The sequence below is a fragment of the Crocodylus siamensis genome, chromosome 11 (assembly GCF_052110815.1).
Source record: "Crocodylus siamensis isolate JL-2025a chromosome 11, ASM5211081v1, whole genome shotgun sequence".
In the NCBI taxonomy this organism is placed as follows: Eukaryota; Metazoa; Chordata; order Crocodylia; family Crocodylidae; genus Crocodylus; species Crocodylus siamensis.
This window is the reverse complement of record NC_143405.1, coordinates 51830376-51856468: the sequence shown is the minus strand read 5'-3', so window position 1 is coordinate 51856468 and position 26093 is coordinate 51830376. Positions and strand designations below refer to the sequence as shown.

The window sequence follows — 26093 nt, the reverse complement described above, 5'->3', positions numbered from 1 at the left end:
TCTTTCGAGATTTGCATTGCTCTGACTTGGAGCAGTTAATATGGGGGCTACTGAATGACATGCTTACCTGTACCGTTCTTCCTGCAGAGTCTGCATTATTAACGAATAATCCCGCTGATAGTGAACCTTAAGGCTCTCAAAGGATTCTTCCAGTCTTGCCTGTGTTTCTCGGATGTCTTGAATCTCGTGTAGTATTGCATCAAACCCTGAGCTCTGCATATCCAGAGTATTTGTTTTAGAGCTGGAAGCTCCCACTGGGCCTCCTGTGGTGCTGTTGGCTCCCACAGAGCCTGATGTGGCACTGGAGCAGTCCTCTTCACTGCCGTATTTTGGGCTTGACTGAAAGTTCTGAATACCCAGAGTCTTCCCATCCTCCTGCCCTTCTTCCAGGGAGTCCTTCAGATTAGCAATATTGTCCGCACTCCCAAACTTGTTCCTTATCAGGGAGGCAATCTCCCGAGGTTTGGATACCACGGCTCCTGCTGCCGAATGTGTTGCTTGGGAGAAACTGGAAAGCCCACCTTTAACACTGTCCACTACCCCTTCACTAAAACCAGTTACCTTAGCCCCCACATCCTTCAAGCCCTGATGCATATCCCTGAAGACATCCTTTGGCTGCCGCGGGATGCCATTCTGCTCGATTTCCCGGAGCTTCCGGTGGTAGTGTTCTAGTTTCTTCTGCAGCTGCAGGATGGTCTGGGCTGATTTCTGGTTCTTCTTCTCAAACACCTGCTTGATGCGGGCGCTCTGCTGCTTGTCAGCGTTGTTAGCTAGCTTCAGGTACTCCGCCACATTGTCATCCCGGGCAGTCTGCTCAATTTTGATCTGCTCTGTCAGCTTCAGTATTTTCTGCTGTAGGTGAGTGATAGCCACCTTCGTCCGCTGAGGATCTAGGGTCCCATCCACAGAGTCAGCATTGATGCTGCCATCAGTGCTTGAGGCCACTGCGCTGGAGGTCTGTGCTAGGCTGCTCACTTCCAGCCGCTCAATCTACGCAAAAGGAGAGAAAATATGAAGGTTATGCCCTTGCTTTGGCAATCTAGAAAGCCGTTCAGGTTGGGGGGCGGGGACAGACGGACATAAAAATCTGCAACATAATCTGCTACCTTGATTTTTAAAGTCAGCATTTTCCATCACATCCCCCATCTTACTCTTATTACTCTTACATTTCCATCCTTCCTTGAGGCATTTGAGAGCCCATATACACTTTATGAGCATCTAGAAAGATGAGGGTCAAAAGCCACTTTAGCTGATTGGGCTAAAACTTATGCAGCCTTCAGCCCAACTGCTTAGGAGGCTGAGGGAAGTCTGGTCTGTAGTATATAATGCATTAATGCTAGGGGACAAATGAAAGAAACGAGAAGAGAAAACCCTCAAACTATTCAAGTGTAATACAGCAAACAAACCAATTCCTACACCGTAAGTTAGTATTTGTGGCAATAAATGTAAGTGACACTGAAACACACCAGAGAACAAGACATACAACCTGCTCAGCTAGGTCACACACAGCATATGGCCCTTTCTTTTCCTTTGCTCCAAAGCCTGCTAAGTCAGCTGTTATAGCAATATAATACTTGACCCACAGACTTTCTTTTTGCAAAGGAGAAACAGGCAACAGCCTCAAGTCAGCATCAGAAAATTCAGCTTAAGTTGGGGAAAAAAACAACCCCCCAAAACCCCCAAATGCCTCTTAAACAATGTACTGCTGTACATAAACAGTATGGGATGAGGAGCTCAAAGCCTGGTTTCCATTCTGAGCATGGAAGGAAAGCTGTTCCTTCAGCTGCTAGTGCAGTTGCTTGGGGGATGCTTTCTGATCTAAATTGGGACTTGCTACATTTTATCCTGCCAAGGACTACTTTGGTTGGCTGCTGAGCCTATACTGAAGTAATGTGAGATGCAACAGCCAGGATCAGACTGTTTGAGGTCTGAGGAAAGCATGCTGGCAGCTACAGGCCAGAACTGAGAAATAAAAAAAAAGTGAGCAGGTGAATGATTCTTTTTTTGGGTGGTGAAGAGGATAAAACTCCTTTTTCAGAACCAAAAGCAACATGTGAATTGGCTGCCATGCACTTTCTAACCTCAACTGAGACACCAACATATTTGCCTTTGTGGGTAGGAAGGGGAAACCCACACCAAACAAAAACGCCTCAACAATGAAGAAAAATAAAGAACTCAACTATACAATGCATGTGTGGAGTTTTCCTGCCTCCATCCTGGTGGCCATTTTCCAATGCCTTTTAATGCTAGGATACCCATACAAGAAGAGAACACCAACACACCTGGCTGCTCAAAACTTTGGAAACACAGAAACTTCATTGCTAAGAAAAGCTGTTGGTGGCCAACAGATGTACCTCTAATCCAAAGATGTTCTCTACAAGAACTGGAGATGAAAGGTAGGTATACATTTACACAGCAACCTTAAACTCTCCTGTGAGGTGCATGTAATAGCTCTGAACACAAGTACTGTTCGAAGCAGGGACTACCAGACTTCTGAACCTATAGGCAAGGTTTCCTTTGATACTTTGGAACATGGGGGACTGTAACCCCCCACCTCCCCAGCTGGTTTTTGCAGGACTGAAGCTACAGAAACAGACAGGCAACTCCCCTCCAGGGAGGAACAGAAAATTCATTCATGTTGCAGACTTGCAACTGATTTGCAGAGCAGGACACAAGTGATACAGAAATGATAGAGTGAAACAAGCTTCTTACCAACGTGGAGAATGCACAGCTATTGCAGTTTAATAGCCTAGAGGATTTCTGCACTCCACAATCATCCGCCCCCATGAAGGTTAAAAAAAAGTTCTCCCTCTTCTGTAGCATACCTTGGCTTTTCTGAGGTGTAACAGTTTTTCCCAGTGCATGGCTTCCACAAAGAGGAGTTAACATACCTACATGAGCCCTGCTCTCTCTCATCCGACTCCAGCATAACTAACCAACTCTCTGGAAGAAGATAGCTCAGTACCTGAAACCCTGAATCACTAATTACTCAGTCACTCCTCCCCAAAGGGGGGTGGCTCTATCTCTTTATCAGGCTACCGGGTGTGAGAAACAGCAAGGTGACATCATCAGAAGCTGGAAAAAAAAGTTAAAGGGACAGCTCCTATGCAACTGGGAACATTAAGGCAAGCCTGTGGCGTGGGGGCAGAATCTGAAAGCATGAGCTTCAGCCCTACCTATAGGGCCTGGCTACAGCCTTACAGAAGAAGAGCACTCCCACTTTCCCATGTACGGTCCTGGGCTAAGGTGCACAAAGCAAAAACTGCTAGAGGGAGATAAAGAGATGCAGACATGTTTTAAATCTTTGCCAGTAATGCTCCTTCCCTGCACCCTTGTGCTGTAAAGGCAAGAGCTGCAAGAGTCACAGCTGTACTGAAGAAACCGCCCAATTCTGCGGCGAGCTGGAATGAACATAGTCGGGTTGCGAGTTAGGTTGCAGAACAGTTTATTCCTGCCCTGACTGCACAGGACATCAGCATTGAGAACAAGCTGGTCCCAGGACAGAAAGCATACTTAACTGACTCAAGGCTTCTGTTTCACAGCTTCCCTGGCAGGAAGTTTGCTTTATAAGGTGCAGTACACACTCTAGGAAATGCTAATGAATGAACAGGAGGGTGACTTGGAACCTCGACTTTCCAGATGCAGCTTTTTCCTGCATAACATTCAGTTCATTTCCTCCGTCCCAGGGAAGGAACACTGGGGCTTACTTTCAAACAATACAGCTTCTAACAACTCTCTTCAGTGGTGCAGTTTTCTTCCCTGGAAGTCCCTGGGGCCCTGTATTTCAGGAACCTGGTTACTAGGTAGAACACAAGGCCTGCTCTTCCTCATTTACTCATTGCCGCCTTGGTGCCAGAGCAGCTTTTCTTCTTCCCTGCTCTCACTGAATCAGCTGGTCTACCTTGAGGTTTTATTTAAGACTTACTTATTTCTCTTAACATTTCCACACAACTAGGAGGGGGGGTGAAAAATATAATTAGGAAAACCAAACTAAGGCAGGACTGTATTTTACAAGAGTTAACTCCTCCTGCAGTTGCCATCATTAAAACAGCATTCCTGAATTAGCCTGTCAGTCATTCTTTGGCATTCATTCATTAATAACCAATAATGAACCCTTGTTAAGTATTCTGCAGATTAAACTGCTACATAACTATTTAAAAAAAAAAAGTCAGCAGACTTGTCTTGTGACTAGATAGACAGCCTTTGGCCTCTGTCTCAGTTTGCTCACCCCTTGAGCTGCTTTGAACATAGACATGTAGGCATCTTGCTACAGCTCCAGACGTGAGCTTGACCCCTCGTTCTAATTCCAAAGGCTGCTCCCAGTCCACCTGGGTGCCGAGGGGTCAGAGGCAGCCAAACGCGATTTTAGATCCATTGCTCCCTTGTGCACTGCTGGCCACGGAAAGTCCCACAACTCAGTCATGCTGGCCTCGTGGTCAGCAGCCCTCTGATCTGGTTCTTCTACCTCTTCTTCCAGCCAAGTGTTCCCTTCCCCAGCCTTCTACCATAGAACAAGCCACAGCAGATAAAGTGGCATGACAGGTCACTGCCCTATTCACATTTTGATAAGAGCCAATGCTAACAAACCACTGCTGTGAGGAAGGTCACAGCACTGTTTATCCTTGCATTTGTCCTAGAGGACATCAGACTTAAACATGCTAGAGACAGAGCAAAATACAAGGGAAAACATGGAACAAACAGTTCTCTCCCATCCCTTCATGCCCTGCAGTTATATAACTCAAGGAGGGAACGTGTGCATTTTAAAATCACCTCAGCTCTTTCTTTGTTGTTTTTTCCTACGCATTTTGTACCATAAGCATCCTATTTTGTTTCCAGACCATTTTCTGCCGGGTTTTTTTTGCAGTGTTGCTGTGTTTCCGGTGCAGTTTCCAAGGGGGTATGTTTCTAGAAGCTGCTGCCACCTTAAACTAAAAAAAAGGGAAACATTTCTATTGGATTGAGGCTGCATGAAACTAGCCAGTGACCCTTTAAAGCACTATGAAAATGGGCCGATTCATGCCCAGCACCGCTAACAAATACATTATAATGGTGTCTGTTCTTTTCTCCCAAGAACCAGCCTATTGTTAGACCTAAACACTGAATAGCACCCTGGGCTAAGCTTATTTAAATAAGGATTTTCATCCAATTTACAGATTGTTCTCTAAGCACAGAAAACATTTCCACATTTGTTTGAAGGATATACACTGTCAAGCACAGAAGGCTGCCACAGTGAAGCTTCAGTGTTGGATCCCCTACCCTGTGTACCACACCTAAGACAATACAGTATACAGAGAGATGGTTACAACAGATGCCCTCCATTAGATAGGCAGCACTCCCCTGGGCATCATCACAGGTTGCTGTTAAATTAGGCCAACATGGTCACTGGCTGGTAACCTGGTACTGCACTGCTCTGCTTGCTAGCATGTGAAAAGAATATGGTTTGGCATTTGGAAGCAAAACTGCTACATCTAGTTTTATTAGCTGGTTCTTCAGTCTGGGGTGACTGCAGAGGGCTCGCCAGTGGCTGAAGTACCCTTACATCACAAACACTCAATACACCTGATGGAAAGAGTAATGCTGAGGGTTAGTATTCATGCATTTGCTGACCAAGGTACAGGATACCAGTGCTAACACCACAGAACATTCAAATGCCGAGATGGACCGACATGTATTTTGACAGGACTAGTATGTAATTACATTTCTCTATTTAGAATCGGTGGCTTTCGACAATCTTTTCTTAGGACTGAAGTAATCCATTACATAGAGCCTAAAAGCAAGCAATGACCCTGTCTGCGGGATGACTGACCGAAGGACCGTCAGCCCAGCCCATCACATCACATGGACTTAACGGCTCAGCCCCCTGTTAACACAGATCGGCCACGTGCAATTGAGATGCATGATTCAGTTTCCTACTTCTCTGACTTGACATCATCCTTAAAGCAGCACTAGTGTACACTCCTGTTTACCCAGCATGACCTGATCTTATCACTCCTCTTAATTGCCTTACAAAGCAGTTTGGCTGCTTCAATGAGAGGAGTCTTATCTGTTCATGAAGATTAACAGCTATTGATGGAGTAGGGAGAACCTTTAATACCAGCTTCTCTCCAAGCTGAGGTTTCTTGTAACCAAAATGGCAATGTGCACATGTCAATGCGACATGGATGTTATTACCAAAAAATGCCACCAATTCTTGGTTCGTTGTAAGCGGGGCCCACTAGAGTCATGCAAATCATTCCAATCCCACCGACCCCCTCCCTCACACTCGAGTTGGGCTTTTTTTGTGGAAGAGCACACTTTACACAATAAAATGGAGAGATGGGCTGCTCCCTCTTCACCAGAGACAAAAGCACCCCCAGGACTCTGAGGCTGTACCCACATGGAAACAAACTATGCCAGGATAGCTATAATACACAGGTACCTGGCATGGACACTACCCCAGAATAAAAAGGACTTTGTTTGCAAAATGCCATGCTGGAACAACTCTTTCAAGACAGTTTATTCCTGTCAAATTCCCCATGGAGACAAGACCTAGGAGACGCCGGACTCTCAGCAAAATCTGCGCAATCAGAAAGTCTTGTTGACAGACTACTGGTTTAGGATCACTGAAGATCGCGCCTGGTTAGGTAAGATGGATGCTGATGAGTGAAATAAGATGAGTATGTTGAATGCAACGTGCTAAGAGAAGGCAATGTTCCAGCGCTCAGGTAGCTTTTGTAATCAATTTCTCCAAACACGTCAAATAAACCAGTCCAGATAGAGACAAGTTGTAAATTGTTTTGTAGCCCCTTTACTTCCTAGTAGGGGAAATCATCCCCTGCCTGCCTTCACCAATGAAAATGCTTGACCTATTCAAGTGCCTGGGACTGCTCCCCAGTGAAAGCTTTCCCTTCAGATCTACTTCACACCACAAAGCTTATGAATAATCTTCTCCACCCTGGTCTTCCTACAGATTATATATGCACAGGTGCTAATTTACTGTGTGGTACAACTTCTCTGAAGACCTCTGTGGCAACGTCTCTCATGCACAAAAAGCACCTGCCTGCTCATTAAAAAACAAGACTGTTTGCTTCCAAGTAGGACAGTCGACTTAAGCATGTAGCAGCAGAACTTGGGACACGTCTGGTTTTGAGGAGCTGTTTGTTTCAGCTTTCCCTCCCTCCTCCCCACTTGGGGTTATATATCTATATAGATATAGCAAGGTGAGAAAGGATCTGGCTACTGCAAGGGGAAGGATGACTTCTGGAGCAGGCCTGCGAAGGGGCAGAGAGATTTGAAGCAGCCCAGACTAACCATATGTCCCAGTGATTAAGATCGCTCCATAAATGGCAAGCATCCATAAAAACTAAACATTGAAGATAGGAAACAGTGTAAGGGGTGATGGGATAAAATGCAAACAATACACCGAAACCAGCTCACAATACAAGTCATAAGTCTTGAATTTCCTGCTAAGAAACCCCCTTTCATAACTGATTCATTAGTGTGCAACTATGAGAGATGCACAGTAGGTGGAGAAACAGAAACCAGTTCTCTTCTGGGAAGGAGTGACAGACAGATACTAGGAGGTTATAGATCAACATTCCCAGTAGCTAAGGGCTAGTAGTTTCACAAGGGAGCAGACAGACAGTCTGTGTTACTGCCTCAGAGCATACAGGAGGACAGAGACTTGTGGTCTCCAATGCTGGGTATAAGATAGTTAGCTCATTTGTAAAGTGAGATATGTAATTATCACCTTCAGGGGGACAATAATTGCAGGGTAGAGAAAAACCCATCTTTCCTGCTTGACTGAATCAGCAATTTAAAAAAAAACAAATGATTGTCTACAGCTGCCCCCTTCCCCTCAGCCTGCAATCTCCGCAAATCCCAAAAGCAAAAGGAGATTTGGATCAGACATAATAGTTTGGTAGACACTACAGCACTTTTCCTTCTGAATTAACAGTTAACTGTGGCCTCACTATGCTGTTTCCAGCACCTGGAGTTGCAGACCTCCAGACAGGATGTATAAGTGAGGTCCCCACCGCTTAAGAGGTGCTCAGGCAGCAAAATGCAGCAGTTAGAGCAGTTAACCAAATCTTCACTGGATCACAAACCAGCTGGTCCATTTTCTACATGCAAGGAGGAACTCAGGTGTCCCCACAGAAGAGAAAGATATGGAAACAGGCTCTCCCCACTTCTCCCCCCTCTCATTTGAATTAGCTTTTCATAAAACTGACAAAGGGGACAGACATGTAACAATTCCTACTTATCTGGGATAACCAGGCACTCTGCCCTCCCCAAATAGTACTAAAAATAATGGGATATATGATACAGGGCACTGAAATTAACATTACTCAGACACTATTTCAGATAGTTATAGACACCGAGTTCTTCTGTCATTGTTTTAAAGCATCTTGGACAAGGAAGTGGCTATGACTGAATTTTGGTAACGCTGAAGGCAAGGACTGTGTTAGGCACTGTAAAAAGAACACTATCTCTGTGGACAGGACCCGATCAGAAGGTCAGGGCAGAACATAGTATCCATGTGTTTTTGGCTGTGCCAGACATTAAAAGATCAGAATCAGTTGACCGGGGTAATTACCATTACCATCATCTACCACCCTTCCTCTTGGATTGTGATCTGGCCTGCATTCTGCATGAATCACTCTACCATGCTCCACACTGAATTAGAAGTGATCCCAGTCCTCATAGCTGTAAAAAAGGGCAGAAGCAAGACAAAGGAGATTGTTTAGCTGGTGGTTTGCTCTGTGTGCTAATTGCTGGTTGCAATGTAACTGTTCCAAATGGAGCCTCTCCCAAGTACCTTTCTGTTGGGATGGTTAAAAACAGGATGCTGTTAGGAGGTAGTACTGCACTTTCAAACATGCCACGCAAATTATTTAAAATAGTGCTCTGAAATGAATGCACTTGTTTCCATTCCTGTATACTTTAACATCAAACATTTCTTACTTTGATGAGCAAAGGTACCTTCAAAACAGTAATTTTCATATCTGAGTACTGACACAATGTAGCTGATGAAAAACAGAGGCACCCAAAGTCTGCCGCAGAGTGCCACAGGATGGCACTGATCTCTGGTAATGTCACAGTTCCCTTTGATTCATTAATTTATCAACACTTTTGAGCTTTTCTGCCAGAGGCAGTTTTTCAGGCCAGGTGCAAAGCTTTCCATTTACCAAGTGGTCTCAATACTTGTGAGAACAGAGGAGATAACCTCAACCCCTTATGCCAAACCCAATGAGGGTAATGATGAAGTTATCTTTCATTTGCTCCTGTATTTGCCTTGCTCCCCTTTCATTCTACATTCTTCCAAGGCCCCACCTCCACGTGGGGGTCACTTCGGTGCTCTCCTTGCACTGTGCACACATACTTGATCATCCAAACACAGTATGCGCAAGAAGTGCTTGGAAATTCTTTTGACCCAGTTGGAGACACCTAAACATCGAACAATTACTGGGCAACTGTAACACACATGATGAAATACTGTAGCCAACAGAAGGAACAGTATGAAACCTTGTGAAAGTTCTCTTGGCAGAAGATTTAGGTCAGGAGTAAGGTGGGACTGACTCTGCAGACAAGTGCAGGTAAATTTTTAACATTAGCCACGTTAGAGGCGAAGATAAATATCAAGCCCTGTGGTAGAGGCTCTCAAACCAGTCTGCAGACTGCTTGTGGGCTAAAGAGAGCTGGATTCGTCACAAGGTGCTGCCAATGCCAAACTGAACTGAAAAAGAAATAGCTAAAAGATGCTTCTTTACACAGGCAACTGCTGTAGGTACACACTCACAAGCCGTAGCAAAGGTGATTCAAGAGATGGAAGGGAAGGGTGTGCCACTCCTCTCCTGCTACCAGCAGCAGCAAAATTTAAAAGCCATTGTTCTTTGCAAACCTTTGTTAAGTTTAGCCCTGGGAGACTGGCACAGAAACAACAAACTAAAGCAAAAGTTTACAACAGACTTTAATCCATCAGGAAGCCTTGGACACACGCACCAAAGCTCATGCACTGAAATATGCGGCACATGTCCATCCTAGCTGAATTCAGTTCACTCGTTTAACAGGATCCTTCTCTTGAGCCCCCCTTCCACGCCGCAGAGAAGGAATGCATGTTTCCTAAAAGGCTTATTTTAACATGAGTAGATCCGACTGGTATTATTAGTCTAAACCTGTATTTTTATACTCCAATCCTGCTGAGAGCGAGCTGCAAATTGCCCGCAAGGGGCACCATAGCTCACCTTCCAATGATCTGAAAAATTCTCTGGCTACCTCAGTATTTATACAGCAGCTCATGGACAGACAGGGTGAACTGTACCTGTTGGAGACTTATCTATGAACCAGACATTACATTTAGTGATTGCAAAGCTGGCCAGAGAGGTGGCTATTTTTAGATGTAATAACATATTAATTTTAGCCCCAGAACTGAATATATTTCAGGCATGAACACACAATATAGTAGGTTTTAATGTAAAAACCAAGGTTTTAATGTAAACAATTTCCATACTATCTGAAGTGGCCAGCATTGCCAGCTTTAGTAACGTAAAAAGCTACTGAAGATCCACATATTAGTTCACTTTTTTTTAATGCTTTTTAATGCTATTAATCTTCCCGGAGTATCTATTCAGATAAATGAACATTTGGCTCTGCAGCTCTGGACCATGCACTTTTTCATTTGTCCACTGCAAATTTACAAATTCCCTTAAAAAAAAAAAGAACAAAAAAGAACAAAAAACCTGATATGATTTTGAAACACCCATCTTTATCATTAAAGTCTTGACACACTTTCAGGATAGGCCCTACAGGACAAACAGAAGAACTGGTTGTCAATGAGAAATTGTGCATTAATGTGCAAGTCTGGATCAATCTGAAACAGGTTGCAGTCCATAATGACTAAACTGAGATATTCACCAAGATCCCTGAATATTACATGGTTCTCCAAATAAGACAGAGCTAGTTAGCTTTGCTAGTCTGAAGTCCGGCAGATGGCAGGGTAGAGATGCATCTTACAGACAGAGCCAGCCTTAGGGAAAGGCTGGGTGAACTTGTATTTTGGCACCCCCCTTTGGTGCCCTTCTCCCTCTATCCCTCCACTGCCAAGTCAGTGCCACTGCTGCAGACAGGCAGAGGTGTGGGGCACAGTCTGGTGGGGAGGTGGAGCGGCATGGTGTGCCAGGCAGGCATTGCTGCTATCCGGCCTAGTTCCTCCTGGGCAGCGGCTGGGGGGACAGGCGGGGAGAGTGCTGCTGTAAGCACAGGCTTCTCGTGCATGCGCCGTACCCCCCCGACCACGGCAGCCTGGGTGGTTGCCCAGCCCCAAGGATGGCTCTACTTATAGACTAACTGAATCAGAGATTCATAGGCTTTTGTAAGAACTCACTTCAGATGCTGTCATCATTAGCATCTGACAAAATGAGCTCTTGCTCATAAAAGCTTAAGCATCTCTGATTCAGTCGTTCTATAAAGATGCACCTCTACCCTGCCTTCTTGCATACTGTTGCTCAGGTGTGCTGTGAAACAAGTCTTCCTATTGGGTAAGTGAGTCTGTGGGCCTAAGCAGCAGCATGCCCATGCATTCTTTGTACCGATACACCCCCGCCGGTCCTAATCCACTTAGGCAGGAGTCTTCTGCAAGTCATCTTTTAATAACTGTTTTGCACAATCCTTACCATGTTGCTTACATTCAAATGCTTACTGTATCCAGCTCTGTATGGTTTGGCAAGCACTCGGTCAGACACGTGCACGGAAACAGAGCCGAGCATCTCACCAAGTATGTTTAATACTGAGGCTGGTCAGTCCAGTTATAAATTGTGTGTGTAGGAAAGCTGGTTGCAATGGGGCTGCTCTCTGATCCACCTGGCCAGTGGTTCTACATGGCAAGATGCTGCCAAAGCTACAAAAGCATTTAGCAATAAAGCAACCAGTCGGAGTCCCAATCTTTGAGCATGAGCAAGGAAAAAAAGAATGCCTATGGCTACTATTGCTGTGTAATATATTTCCTGCCTCAGTCAGAAAGAATCACCAGCCACAACACAACTACCACCAACACATTTCACACAGGTGCTTCCTGCAGCTTTACACAGTAAATTTTAATCTAAAAAATGCTCTGGGGTTCACTTCCAACAGATCTTACATTTTTCCCCAACTCTGACACACTCTCGCTTAGGGTCCTGAGACCAGCTGCTATCATATACCAAGCTGCTCCAAGGTAACTCAAATGACAAGGGGCTGTTGCTTTCCCCAACTCTCATTTGGTCCAGGAGCAAAGAAGTGCACAGAAAGGGCCACTGAACTCGGGGGGGGGGGACACGGGACTCAAACATTTCCACGTGTTCTGGTTTGAGTCACAAAGGATTCATTTTCAGAAGTCTGTCTTTTTTTGATACAACCATCATCTAATGAGCTCTGCCTTAACCTAAATCAGACCTGTGCCCATTTTCCAAGTAATTGTAATCAACAGTTTGTGCTAAAAGGTAAACATGCCTTAAAACTGCAGGACTGATGTTTCCTGTGAATGTAGATCATAGCAGTTAGATATACAGTTTAACGTATCACTCCCCACCTTCAAAAGATTTCTTCTTTGCCAGAAACCTACCCAGGAGCTTGGATACTTCTGAGGTTCCTTCCTACCTGTATCTCGCTTGTTGTTCCAGCTCCAAATGCTGCAGGGGAGTTTCGCTAAGATCATGACAATTTAAAGAGGCAAAGATGAGGAGCTCAGTTGGTCCCAGATAATGAACAGCTCATGTATGCTAATGGTAGCCTCTTCAGCCCAAAGAAAGAGCCTGCCTATCAACCCCTCCTCCTGCTGAGCTGCCACAAGCATGCACGTGTGCCTTTGGAGACCTGAGGGGGCCAGGCTGCATTTAATGAGGCAACAAGGAGGAAGTTGTATTGAAGGGCAGGAAGCCTCCAGCAGAGTGAGGCACTTGTGTAAAAGGCCACAGTAAATATGGTACGAGTTGAAAGGCAGAATAAGTGTGCTTCCTTCAGAATCAGCATGCTTCCTTCAGTCTCCTTTGCAAGGACCACAAAGCTGGACTTGGGACTCCATCTCAGGAGACACTGCTGTGAACAAACACTGTTGCTAACCTCACACAGAAATGGGTACAAGCCAAATCTGTGCAATAGGAAGATTAGAGGGAACAGATTCTGCTACTGTACTAAGGCACGAGAGTCAGAATCAGACTTAAAATAATTAGGACAAGACAGACCCAGATGATGGCAGAGCCCTGATTACTGCTCTCTCCAGCTCTTCTGCAGATCCAGGTGCCATGTTCATCAAGAATGCAGGTATCAAACAAGGATCCTGCACACGTTCTCAACACCCACCTAAATCACTAAACATAAATAAAATGCAGGTATCAATGGTAAACTGAGCCCCTCAACTCATCTCTTTGCCTTTCTCTGCCACTTCAGCTGTTTGTCTGTATTTGCACGCAAGTGTTAAAGTAGCCACAAATGCAGCGAGTCCAATGATGAGTCCACACAATAAGCAGGATTAGTTATATCTGCCTCAAATGCTATACCAGCACTGCTAACTGCTTAACTACAATTTCCAGACTTGATATGGGAAAGCCAAATACTTGTATCCTGTATTTCACCTTCCTTAGTACCCTGGATTTACAGTAAGTCTGGAAACTGCGTAAAGAGATGCAGCTGCTGTTTTTCATGCAAACCCCTATTGTAGTTTTTTGGCAATTAACATAGACAGGGGAATACATCTTGCTCTAGGTGATGACTGGCTACAACTGCTTTTTGAAGCCAAAGAAAACTACATATTCATTTCTGAAGGTCACTGGCTCCAGGAGAAGCCATATGCCCAAGCTCATTTCTTCACCTGGCATAAAATGATTCTGCAATATACTTCCTCCTGGAAATGCATTTTGCACAGATGAAGCAGCAAAGCAAGCATTCACATTTAGACATTTGCCTGATCAAAACAGCTCCCTCTGACACTGTTTTTAGCAGTGCTGGCTTTCATCATGCACAAAAACATACTTGATTTGGATTATAAAATTGCAACACTCACTCAGACAGAGCCCTTTCCATACTTCCCAGCTTCCGAAGTGAAGAAAAGCTATTAAAAAAAAAAGAAAAGACCACAGAGATGTAGACAGCCAAGCCTGGAGGAAAATGATGCATTTCCAAGACTAATGCTACAAATGAGGTCAAGTGCTACTGGGGATTTAGATAAAACAGCCCAAAATAGACAGTGATGCTGTTTTAAAGATGCTCCATGATCTTCTCACCTTCACGGGCTCACAGAAGTGCCTTTCACAGCACACACAGGTACAGCAGCACCACATAAACATCACCGCATGGCCATCTGCAATGTCCTCGCCAGTACTAGGTACTGCTCGGACCAGCTCCCACACTGACTACTCTGCTTCCTACATCTGTGAGGCTGAGGGCTCTGGGCACTTGCAGTATAAACAGAGAGCCTTTGCCAACACAAGCCTCACAGTGTGCTGCACTCCAGCACCGCTGATGCAAACGAACAGTCCACTTGGAGCTAACACATGGTATATGAGCCTTTCCTCCAGCTGGGAGCATTTGGTTTGAATGCCAGACCGTCAGGACTGGTAGATTTAAAGCAGCAGGGCACTCATTCTAGATTCATGACAGCATATTTTATGTAAGCAGCAAACTTCCAACCCAAGGTATTGGGAATGGGGCATAAAAGGACAATGCCATGAAATATAAATATCAGACAGTCTGCCTTAGGAGAAAGCAACTTATTAGGCAAGAATTTTAAACTGGGATTTAAAATGGAGAATCAAATATGACATAGCAGGACAGACGCAAGCAAGATGACAGGCCCTGTTCACTACCCAGTTGAAACAGTGTTATTTACAACTTACAAGGCACTACAAAGACACTTCCAGGAGCCTAGTTTAACAGCACCCAGGACCATGCTCCAACATGATGCTAGTCTGGGCTACTGCTGTTCTCATCCAATGGGCCACAGATGTACTGGAAACAGGCCACTAAGTTTGTTCCTGCAGAACCAGGCAGTAGCACAGGGAGATGCCACACACGCTCTCCCCCAAAGTGCCAGCAGAGCTGACTCAGTGTAGCACAGGGTGGGAGCGCAGCACCAGGATACTGCACCATCCTGCTTCCCTTTCAGGAGCCAGGAGAAGCAGAACTCACTTGGATAACTGCATCAGTGCTGCTCCAACCTCTAATCCTGGCTGCTTTATGTCAGCTTCTTGCCTCCTATTGTTTTGAAAAAATCCAGTTCTTTATGTTATGAGGAACTTGTGTCCTGAAATGAGTTTACAAAAAAAGGTGGTCAATTTACAAAGGGAAAAACTCTTGAATAATCCAATAAGTGTGCAATGAAGGAAAAGTACTACAAAATTCAGTTTTATTTTGAGGTTAAGAGGAATATAAAAAAAGACAGCTTTGCTGGTTCCCCATATTTATTTTGATATCCAAGATGGTACTTCAGGAATGTCAAGTACACTTGGGGAGGTAAAAGCTACTTCTGAAAGGGGTGGGAGGAGACTGCAGACAGAAGTCTGTCCAAATTCAGGCAGAAGACAAACAGTATTGCTACACAGAAGTTAAAAAGGTATTTGCCAACGATTCTGTGAAGCCCATAAGCCTCAGATGTGAGAGATAAGTACTCAGCTACAGTCCCAACGTTGAGTGAGGAGAAGTGGAAACACAGGAAAGTGGGCCAACTATTTCAGGGCCAGACTCTGGAGAAGTTTAACACGAGTAGTCAAGCATGCAACCCGTGTCTGCACCCAAGAACAGGACATACAAAATTCAAGGCCTGCTGGATGCTGAAGGGACAGGTCTGGCCCTTTTTGCGTTGGCTTTCTGGCCTCTGGTCAATCCTGATCAAAACCTCTTCCCATTACTGTATTTCTGTTTGGTAAAGGATTACCTAGTTAGCTAGGATTGTCACAAGGATGATCTTGTGGAAAGGAGCCCTATCAAGATTTCAAAGCACTGGTGTGCCCTGTTATTTTATGCAAGAATTTCCTTATGCTGAACAATGTCCATGACAAAAGGTAGGCTCTAGAGCTGAAACATCTGCTGAGAAAACCAAAGACACACAAAACATATAAAAAATTAAAGACTTGCAGAGAATGCAGCATGGATGCATTTATTATCATCATGCTCTGTGTTGCCTGCATTTAATTAAGTTCATAGCTGGTTTCCATTACTGAGCACATCTTGGTTTTAGCAGCAGTTCAAAGATCGGCAATGCGTTTAATGTGGCTTCCTTGTGTGCAAATGCAAGACAAGGGGCTCCCCCCAGGTTGACTGAGGGGAAAAAAAAAACATTGTGTAAGACAAGGTTCCCTCCCTGCATCAACCTGTTTTTCCCCCAGTCAACAAGTAAATTTGGTAATCAATGCTTAGATGCTGTCTACACTGCAAAAAAGAAGAACTGGAACACTGCAAGCATACACTTGTACAGTGCTACTCACAGCAGCTGTCTTAGGATATTTTGCAAGGGTTGCCATGCCTAGAAGCTGATCTTTAGCATGAATCAGGTTGTATAAAGCAGTGTACAGCTGCACTTCCTAAGTGCACAGGCACAAAGATAACAGCTGCATTAACTCAGCTGGTCCTAGCTCCATCCTACAGTATATTGGCACAAAACTAGGCAATTGCCAGGGGGTCCTTGCTTCCAGTTGGTGTATAGTCCTAGCTTCAAAGAGTCTGAGGAAGCAAGAGTACAGCCACTGAAGGGACTGTCGTTTGCTATAGCTATACATTTGTACAGCACCTTACAAGAATATATGACACCAACCATTTTGGCTCCAAGTACAGCCTTAGCATAAAGGGTTAAATAAAACAGTGGCACACTGGCACCAAAATAGTGTCAAGGCTAAAAAGATGAAAGATGTTATTTCATTCACTTGATGACCCTATTATCATTTTGCCCCTTAAGAAAGCATACCAAACATACTTAGTCAGGGTGAGGTTTAAAAGTATGTAACACAGTATAAGAGTTTCTCCATGCTAGGGTTATGAGAAGTTAAGATTCTCCACTTACTAGGACGTATTACTCTAAGACGACAAGGAGAATGACTTACAGATTGGATTGTAAAGAAAACCTTAGATTAAACAAGCTAGCACTCTTGAGCCAACAAGCTGTTCTTGTCATCTGCCAAGAAAGTGGTCATCTGGGGCACATAAAGGATTTAGCAAGGCTGCATTTCATAGCATTGTCCTACTAATTTCTTCAACTAAATTTAGGATCTCTTCCATCAGCCGTGTTCCAGTCCATGTAAGAACTGGAATTAAAGCACAGGCATCCCACTCAGTTTTACCATCTTGCAAGAAACCTGGGCTTGAACAAATTGTTCTGAATAAACTCCAGAGCTGTTATGCCTGTTGTTTTTTTTGTTTTGTTTTTTTACTTTCCACGCTTGTCCCAGTTTTAGTAAAAAGCATCAAACGCCAAATTGTGTGCGCAAAGAGTTTATAATGGCTTCTAACCTGTAAAGAATGTTCTTGGGTGGAGTTACAGTAGTAAGACAGACATCATTAACACAGAAAATGTCAGATCGGGAGACATGATTGTGTTTGGATTTCCTCTAACCCAGACTAGCTTCTTGGCAGCACCTTATTTTTATAGTTTTCTTCTGCAAGAGGAAGTCACTACTTGATGAGGGAAAGTTATTACCTTTGCCTACAGTAACATGGTACTTACAAGACATAGCTTGAACAGTCTGATCTAGCCTCACTGGCCACATCAGCATAGCAAAGCAGGAAGCTAGACACCCCCATACCCTCAGGAATCCCTATCAGACTACAGGAGTGCCTTCACAAACCATACAGCACAATAAAGAGGAGACTACAGCAAAATTAACCAGTCTACCAGGCTCAATACTACCTCCATTAAGCAAAATCAGTCTCATTCCCCATTGAAGATGATGAAGGCATGCTTTCTTCTTCAAGTTTTGTTAGTTCTGCTTCCAAATCCTGGCCCCAGAGAACTGATGTTCAATGATGTTACAGAAGTATTTCCATGTATATGGATGCACTCAAACATCATCCTTAAAACAGCGCCAACCACGGAGCTTTCGTTACAAACAAAGTTTAAGACGATGCTTTCCATTCACTGGCAAGGCATGAGCTGGCAGTGTGTGCATGTGAGCTTCACTGCTGCAATGAATTCTGATGCTTCACTACTCAGCTCTTCTCCCTCCCTTCTTCTTTGCCTTTGTTCTCAATAAGCCATGCACAGTGGAGGAGCACTGTCTGCAGAGATTTAAGCACCACAGCAAAGGCTGGAGGACTGAATCAAGCCTTTAACCAATGTGGGGGACATAAATGTTCTGTGTGTCCAAGCCAAGAACAGAAAAAGCCTAATAAATCAATAGCTCCTGTAATGCTATGGATGAGATTGTTCTGAAGGTCTTATGCAAGGGAAGCACTTAGGTTAAAATGCCTGGACTTTGCAGAGAACCCCTGTATGGCTCCAAAATGCCTCTTTTCCTCCCTCTTCCTCCATTCCAGTCAGCGATTCTCTAATTGCTTCAGGGGCACAGGAGGCCCAGGGAAGGGCTGCATCTTTGTCTGGCTGCAGCAGAGGCCACTTAGTGGGACTGGAAGTGGAGGGAGGAGGAACAAAATAAAAGCACAGGAGTTCTGATGCGGCTTAAATTCTGGCGATTAGCTGCTCATATGACCGTACTAGAAAGACTCTTTCCAAGGCTGCTTGAAACACCAGTTGAGAAAAAAGGAGGGAGATGCTGGAGTAGTGTATTTGCTCGGACTTGCTCACTGCCAACTTTTTTTTAAAGCAAAAAAAAACCCAGCAGCAACAAGGGAGAAGAGGATGGGAAGAAGTATTCCATGCACTTTTCCAACAAGGCACTTACATATGAACCAAGTACATCCAGAGGGACTTTTGTTACCCAAAACTAGAGTGTCACCCCCCCCCCACAGATGTAGTGCCACAGATATGAAGTTAGCAAGCAAAACACAGACAGAAAAGAATTCCAGAGATCACCAGGGGCCAGCAGAGCATAGGACATTTTACAAGAATGAGCAAGTTTGGGAGAATAACTAAAAGTTAAGGTGAAATTTAAGATTTAGGAAGGCAGAATGTAACTACCAAAGATGGAACTTGGCCAACATTTTTGCAGAAAATCCCTAACTTCCTGTAAACACCACCAAAGCCTGCAGTAAGGCACAGACAGCAAGCAGCTTAGGCTTCATGTGAGACTTGGCACCTCCAGCAGCACCATGCCAGATACCACCACCCAGACACACTGATTAGGACTTGGGGAACTACATCACAAACTTAGCCTGAACTCTCCCATCTCAATCTGCCCTTCTAAGACCCTCTCTCCTAACTGCTAAACTACTTGTTTACTTCATGAATCCTTCTGATATTAGAGCAGAGATGTTGTGGCTTCACATCACAAGAAAAAACTATTCATAGGGACAACTTAACTCGTTCACTGCTGAAAACAACTGCAACTGCAGGACAGAAGCAGAGAACTGGAGAAAAACAACAAAAATAAATCAGTGCTACAAGTCCAATTTAGTTTGCGTAGCTAGTATAGTCCTCCAATGCTTAAAGCTTGAAATGTGGTTTATAAGTTAGATTCAGACTGTATCAGATACCCTTTGGTCTAATTAAAATTCAACCTGGTACAAGGCTGCTTGTTTGATTAAGCTTCTAAGTGTTTTACTGCCCAGATTTGAGACAACTGCATAGAAAGAAACAACACTTCTAAGTACAATTGATGAACAGGAGGAAACCAAACAAAACAAAGCATGGCTCAGTGCCAAACAGCAACCTTGTTAGAAAACCATGGCCCCTGCAGTTTGTACAACAGAAATTTGTTTCACTTGATTCAAAGCCGCATCATGGTGCAGTACGAAGGGAATGGTTAAGGAAGGGAGTGCTGCTCCGCGTGGAATCCGAACCCGGCATGCAAACTGCATATCTCAGTGATCGGAGACACAATGCGTGCAAATCCCTTTATCCAATGTCCAGGGCTAATCATCAGTTGGCTAAGCTAGCCCTTTGTAAAGCCTCCTTAGCTTTATATTTGTACAACTCCTGTTTCTCAGTAATACAGCAGAGAATTCTATGAGGCTGATCCTGCATGCCTGCTCAGCAGTTCAATGAAAGAGTTTGCACTGATCGCATTTATTTATTTAATCATTTTGTATTTGTTGGCCCAAAACAACTACAAATCCTGTAAAACTGAGAACTTGTCTTTGGGCTGTTTTACATCCAGCTCTACTCTGAAGGGAGGGAGGGCTTGTAAGCCCACCAGTGGTACTGTCCAACTTGGGAGCACAGGGAGGGTTCTCTTTGGCATCACTACAGACTGAGGCAAGGCTCTGATGTTTTTCAAATTTGTCTTGGTACTCAACAACTCCCGGTGCATCCTCCTCTCTTTTCCCTTTCTTACACCAAGTCTGAAGCACTTGGAAAGTCCATCTCCATGTAAAATGTACACAAAGGTGACTGGACAGACAACCCAGTAGTCCATCTCCCTTCTGCAGCTACTGACAAATTTCAGGACTCCAGGAAGCTCCGTCTCCTTGATGGCATTATTGATTACTGCCAGTCTCACAGCAGACAAAGAATTACAAAGTTAGTTCTTGGCAGGTGACTGAAGGAACAAGTGGAGTTTCAGAATTATTTTATTTACAATTGTATTTGAATCTTTAAAACTGCTTCAGCAATTTTGAATAATAAATAATAAATATTTAAAAGCTCTCCAAGCATTGGACATTTGCTTCCAAGGTCTGTCTAGGTATAAAAATGATCATAGTTTGAAAAACAAATAAACCAACCCACCCTGATTTAGTAGTGGAGAGGGGCCCCGGTGTGGAAGTGTGGTGCCTCTGGGACTGTCCAAACCCGGTGCCTGTGGATGAGTACCCACCTGGGGGGGAGGGCCGCCACTGCCGCAGAGGGAAGCACCAGCCCCCCACCACAGCTCAGGGACTGCTCCACCTGCCTTCCCCTCCCCACTGGAGAGGCAGGTAAGTCAGCCCATGTGTGTACAACACTGGGGTTTAATCAGCCCTATACTGAAGTGGTGTTTTTCAAAACCCACTGCTTCAATTTAGGGCCTCTGTTTTGTCTACACACACCCCATGGATACTAAAAATGACAGAGGAGCTGCTGAGTGAAAAATAGTTTTGTGCCCTTTTGGCTTCCTTATGACGCACATAAGGTGCCACGAAAGCTTTTCTCTTTGCTCATTTTCTATTTGAGAAGAATCAGGAACATCCTTTGGCTTTGCTTGAGGATCTGAAAGGCATTAAAAGAGTATCCTGGGATGAGAAAGCTCAAAGAATTGGGTGGTTGAAGCCCTTTTCACAGGAGGCACTGGAATCAAAGAGATGCATTTTTTTTTTAAACTAACCCCTTTCAACTGATTTGAATTAGGAGTTACTCCCCACTTCCCTCCAGGTTGTATTTGCACAGTATCTCTGACATCATCATCCTACCAGTTCTTGACTTTTTCAGAGACCAAAACAACCAAGATCTGTACTACTTATGGGAAAACAACCACCAACCTACCAACCATCCAAAAGAAAATCCTCCAGTCCTTTTTTCATTTTTATTAATTGTACACGTTTTAAAGTCCTACTCCACACTTTTGGATGGAAGCCCTTTAAAAAGGGATTTTCTTGAGTTTAGGAAGACTAATCTCCGATTAATTTTATTTACAAATGGACTCTGTAAGCATAACTCTCCTTCCACAAAAGGTATTTAGAAAGAGACTAATGCTGACAAAACACTCAAGTTCAAGACACTTTGAGACCTGGAGAAATGTAGCTTTGTTAACAAGTAGGTTTAAGTCAAGCTTCCAAGAACCTATTGCTTCACATCCAGTCCTGGAAAATGCCCCACCTGGTTCTTTGCACAGAACATTTTTTAAATAACACAGAGCACAGTTACTAGTACAGTACTTCATTTCAACTGCTGTTGGTAAGAGATTTGATAGATAGTTATTATAAACTACAATGGCCAGAGAGATTGCTGAAAGTCCAATAGTCTCTAGTGAGCACGGCTCACTTTTGACTGCTGAATAGTCAATCGTCATAAAATATGGTTACTCCAAGCATCTATCATCACTTCAGTGATAGGAGAAATCTTGTGTAAAATTGTTTGATCATGAGGTAATTAGAAAGTTTCCACACCGATACAAGCAGATCGAATCACAACCATCCGAGCTTAACCCACATCACCACCAACACACAATGCTGGTAGTCTTTTGCAACTTGGAGAGGCTGCAGGAGCTTACAAATGGCCCCCTTCACTTCCCTGCTGGCATGAAGGACCAACAAGCCTGTAATAATCCGATTACTTCTAGTGTGGGTTTAGCCTGGAGAACTTTCATCATACGGTATTTCATAGGATAATAGAAAGTTAGGGTTGGGAGGCACCTCTGGAGGTCATCTTGTCCTCAAAGCAGGACCCTCCCCAACTAAATCATCCCAGCTAGGTCTCAAAACCCTCCATGGATGGAGATTCCACCACGCCTGTAGGTTACCCGTTCCAGTGGTTCCCTGCCCTCCTAAGCGAGAGTTTTTTTCTAATATCCAACCTACATTTCCCTTGCTGCAACCTGAGACAATTGCTCCTTGTCCTGTCATCTGACACCACTGAGAACAGAGCAGCTTCAACCTCTTCGGACCCAACAACCCTGCATGCAGGGAATTGAAGGCTGCTATTAAATCCCCTCTCAGTCTTCTTTTCTCCAGACTAAATAAGCGCAGTTCCCTCAGTCTCTCCTCAGAAGTTATGTGCCCCAGCCCCCTAACCACTTCTGTTGCCCTCTGTCAGACTCTCTCCTTTCAGTAGTGGGGGGCCCACAACTGGACACAGCACTCCAGATGTGGCTGCACCAGTGCTGAATAGAATCACTTCCCTTGATCTGCTGGCAACACTCCTACCAGTGCAGCCCAGGATGCCGTTAGCCACCTTGAGAACAAGGGCACACTGCTGGCTCATATCCAGCTTATTGTCCAGTGTAACCCCCAGGTCCTTTTCTGCAGAGCTGTTGCTTAGCCGTTGGTTTACTTCGGGAAAACTCAAAAGGGCATTATAGGCACCTCACTTTTATTTTGAAAGGTACCATATCTTCTTACATACAACATGCCCCCAACTTTAAAGTGTACCTTGTTCCCAAAAGGTAGATGAAAAAAAACAAAAACTCTTTGTAGTAAATAACAGCCACAGCAGCTCAGGATCTGGGCTTGCTCTTTTGTCATTTGTCAGAATCTTCTCACTGCGCAAAACCCTTCCTCCACCAACCTGCAAAGTGTTCTTCCCTGCTTTCTCCCCACATTTAACTCGGGTAACCCCATATTGGACTCTTTCCCACAGTCTGCGTAGCTGCAGCAGGGTTTTTTCCAAGTGACTTTAAGCTTAGCACATGTTACTGTACAGCAGCCTGGTATTAAAGGGAGCAAATAGGGTATTTTATAAGCAATTTCCAAGCTCACACGTGGAAAAGGAGAACAGATCCACTTCCCAAACTGTAAAAGCACAGTTGTGATTAACTAGTAGAGGGCCCCCCAGACTAGGTTAGATTAGGGCTGTATGTACAAGAGCAAGTCATCACTTTAAATCCAGCCCACTTTATAATTTTTTTTCTTTCATTGCTAATACCCATCGGCCACTTTGGGAGAACCAACTGGCCATTAATGCCATTTTAGAACTCCTCTGGCCACGGTTATAGAAAAACGGTGCTTAAAATACTGGCAACAACTTCACACCACCACAGTCAACCAAACCTGAGTTAAACCAGCATTAACAAAGATATTTTTGAAAGACTTCTCCGCTACAGACAAAGGTTGTGATGACTCTGAAAGCCACACAGCATGTGGAAGGCGCACTGTGATTCTGTTTCAGGCACAAATATGAATGAAGGGACTTCCCCTCCGGCCCAGGGAAAACGCAAGAGTGTGTGTGGAACGGTATTCAGATCCCCTGGAGAAAGAGCGGGCTCAACATGAAACCCCAGATCCTGGTTTCAAAGCTGAACGCCTATCCAAGTCAGCTAAGATTTGCTCAGTGGTGGATGCCAATGGCCTGCTTGTTCCATCGCTTCCCATCCTCACAGGAAACTGGCCCAAACTGCCTTTGTCACATTCCTGATAGGGGGAGATGGATTTAGTTGCCTTCAGTCCCCGCTGCCATCCATGTTTTCAGGGCCAGTCCCATTTTCAGTACTCCTTTTCTGGGGGAGATTTGACAAAGCAAGCAGGGAAGGAGCTTGCAACCCCCACTTTCAGCAGCAAAGAGATTCACTTGTTCCTACTGCTTTGGAGCCACTACCTTCTCAGCAGCAAGGGAAAGCCAAGAGAAAGGCCAACGGAGCTGAAATACTTGCTGTGCAGAAGGCAGAGATTTGCGAACTGCAGCAATAAGAGGCAAAACGAGCTCTCCCAAGGCTGCTGCCAGTTGTCTCTGCCAGGCAGCCCTGAAGGGTAAAGCTTCCATTAAAAGCTATTCAGCTGCTGAGTTTAGCAATTGCCCGGCAAGTCGAGAAAAGGCAGTCCTTAAAGAAAGGGGCTGAGCTCCCAAGCACTGACCCCTCAGGGCTGGGGTGAAAGGCATGTCGAGACTATCCAAGACAGCGCAATGCTATATGCCCACACGAAACTTTATTTTATTCTCATTTTACTGCCAGCAGTAGCAACAGCGATCCTCTGCTTAGGTAGAGGGGCCAAATCAGCATGTTCACCTACACAACTACCCACTGCCGATAACTTTCTGGGCTAAATATTGGGAGCTAGAACCAACTTGCCTTGTACTTCTCCGGACCACAAGCCATGCGCCCACTGTCGGTATTCGCTCTCCCGGATCAGGCATTCCTGCGCCCGCGCCACAAACGAACCCCCCAACTGCCAGAGAACCTTCCGGGCTCCTTCCCTCCTGCCGGTGCCCGGCTCCTGGATCCAGCCAGTGCTGCGAGGAGCACAGCCCCCACTGGCCTGCGTTTCTCCGGTGCTCCCCGCACCCTGCGTTAACTTCTGGCATCTGATTAAACTCATCAGGTTCAAGCCAGCGTTAATGTTGTATATGTGAAAATAATGGTTACAGCTCCCATGAACACTGTACGGGGTAACATCCCCAATTACAGCTCTGTCCCTGGCCTCTAAGGCTAAAAGCATTGACACCATGAATGTCCTTTCCCACAAAACAAAGAAAATTATGGGATAGTGGTCATAGCAGTGGGGTATAGAGCCCTGAGAAGGAAGCACTGACAGGACAAACAGATGAAAAGGAGAAAGATAACACACAGGGGTCTACATGTGCCATTAATGCACTGAAAGCTTCCTGTACATTATATTTTCCCTGGGAGTACATCTACATGTGCACCTGTTGGAAGCAAATTTGCTCCCAATGGGAGCAGTTCAAGGCAGGAATACTCCTGCCCTGCTCTGATATGGCAGCCAGGGGGAGCTCTAGGTTCCCTTGGGTGCCAGCCCCCTGCTGGCAGGGGGGCTGTCCTGCTTCCATAGTAGCTGCTTTGCACCCCTGTCCTGGGCAGCTGCCTGCTGCTGGGGCAGAGGAGGATGCCCCAGCCCACACTCAGAGATGAAAGCAGGGGCCCAGCAATGAGGGACAATGTCCCAGCCCCAGCTTCAACTGGCCAACTGCAGCGGGGGCTGGGAAGCAGGCAGCTACCCAGAGGAGGGGACAGTTCTCCTGCCCTGCTGACTGGCCTGACTGGGAGCAATTTGCTACTAATCAGCTGTCTACCCATGTGCTACTGCCTAGTAGCTACTGAGTGGTAAATCTACTACATAGTAGAAAGCCATGCAGTAGACTAATTACTGCCTAGTAGCTGCTGTCCAAAGTTACACAGTGATGTTTTACTACACAGTCTACCGCAAAGTAAGGAGCCTTGTGTAGATGTGCCCAGGGAGATTTTGGGGTAGAGTAGTAGAAAGGAAAGGCCCTACAGCAACAAAGAGCAAGACTAATTCTACATAGGAACAAAATAAGAGAATAGAAATTGCTATACTGGGTCACAGCAGCCAGAACCCAATACTGCAGAGGCCGGTGCAAGAAATCCATGGCAGACCATTAAAATGAACTAATACCTCCCCAAACAGTTGGAATTTGGCTGTCTCCATGAAGC

The 26093-nt window shown here is 44.9% G+C and overlaps 1 protein-coding gene and 1 long non-coding RNA gene across 11 annotated transcripts in view; one reads left to right on the top strand and one right to left on the bottom strand.

Moving 5' to 3' along the window:
* Positions 1-26093, bottom strand: part of TMCC1 (transmembrane and coiled-coil domain family 1) — a 169566-nt gene that overhangs the window by 13834 nt on the left and 129639 nt on the right. For 8 of the 10 annotated variants that reach the window (XM_090021572.1, XM_090021571.1, XM_090021575.1 and 5 more), the window contains one exon: positions 68-990. In XM_090021572.1, the coding sequence (XP_089877698.1) occupies positions 68-990 (923 nt within the window). Of the gene's footprint in view, positions 1-67; positions 991-2825; positions 2980-17848; positions 17872-26093 lie in introns of those variants that run through there. The other 2 variants (XM_090021581.1, XM_090021577.1) reach the window with 2 other exon arrangements.
* LOC149855873 (uncharacterized) overlaps positions 1-26093 on the top strand; it is a 97166-nt gene that overhangs the window by 43951 nt on the left and 27122 nt on the right. The window lies entirely within an intron of this gene.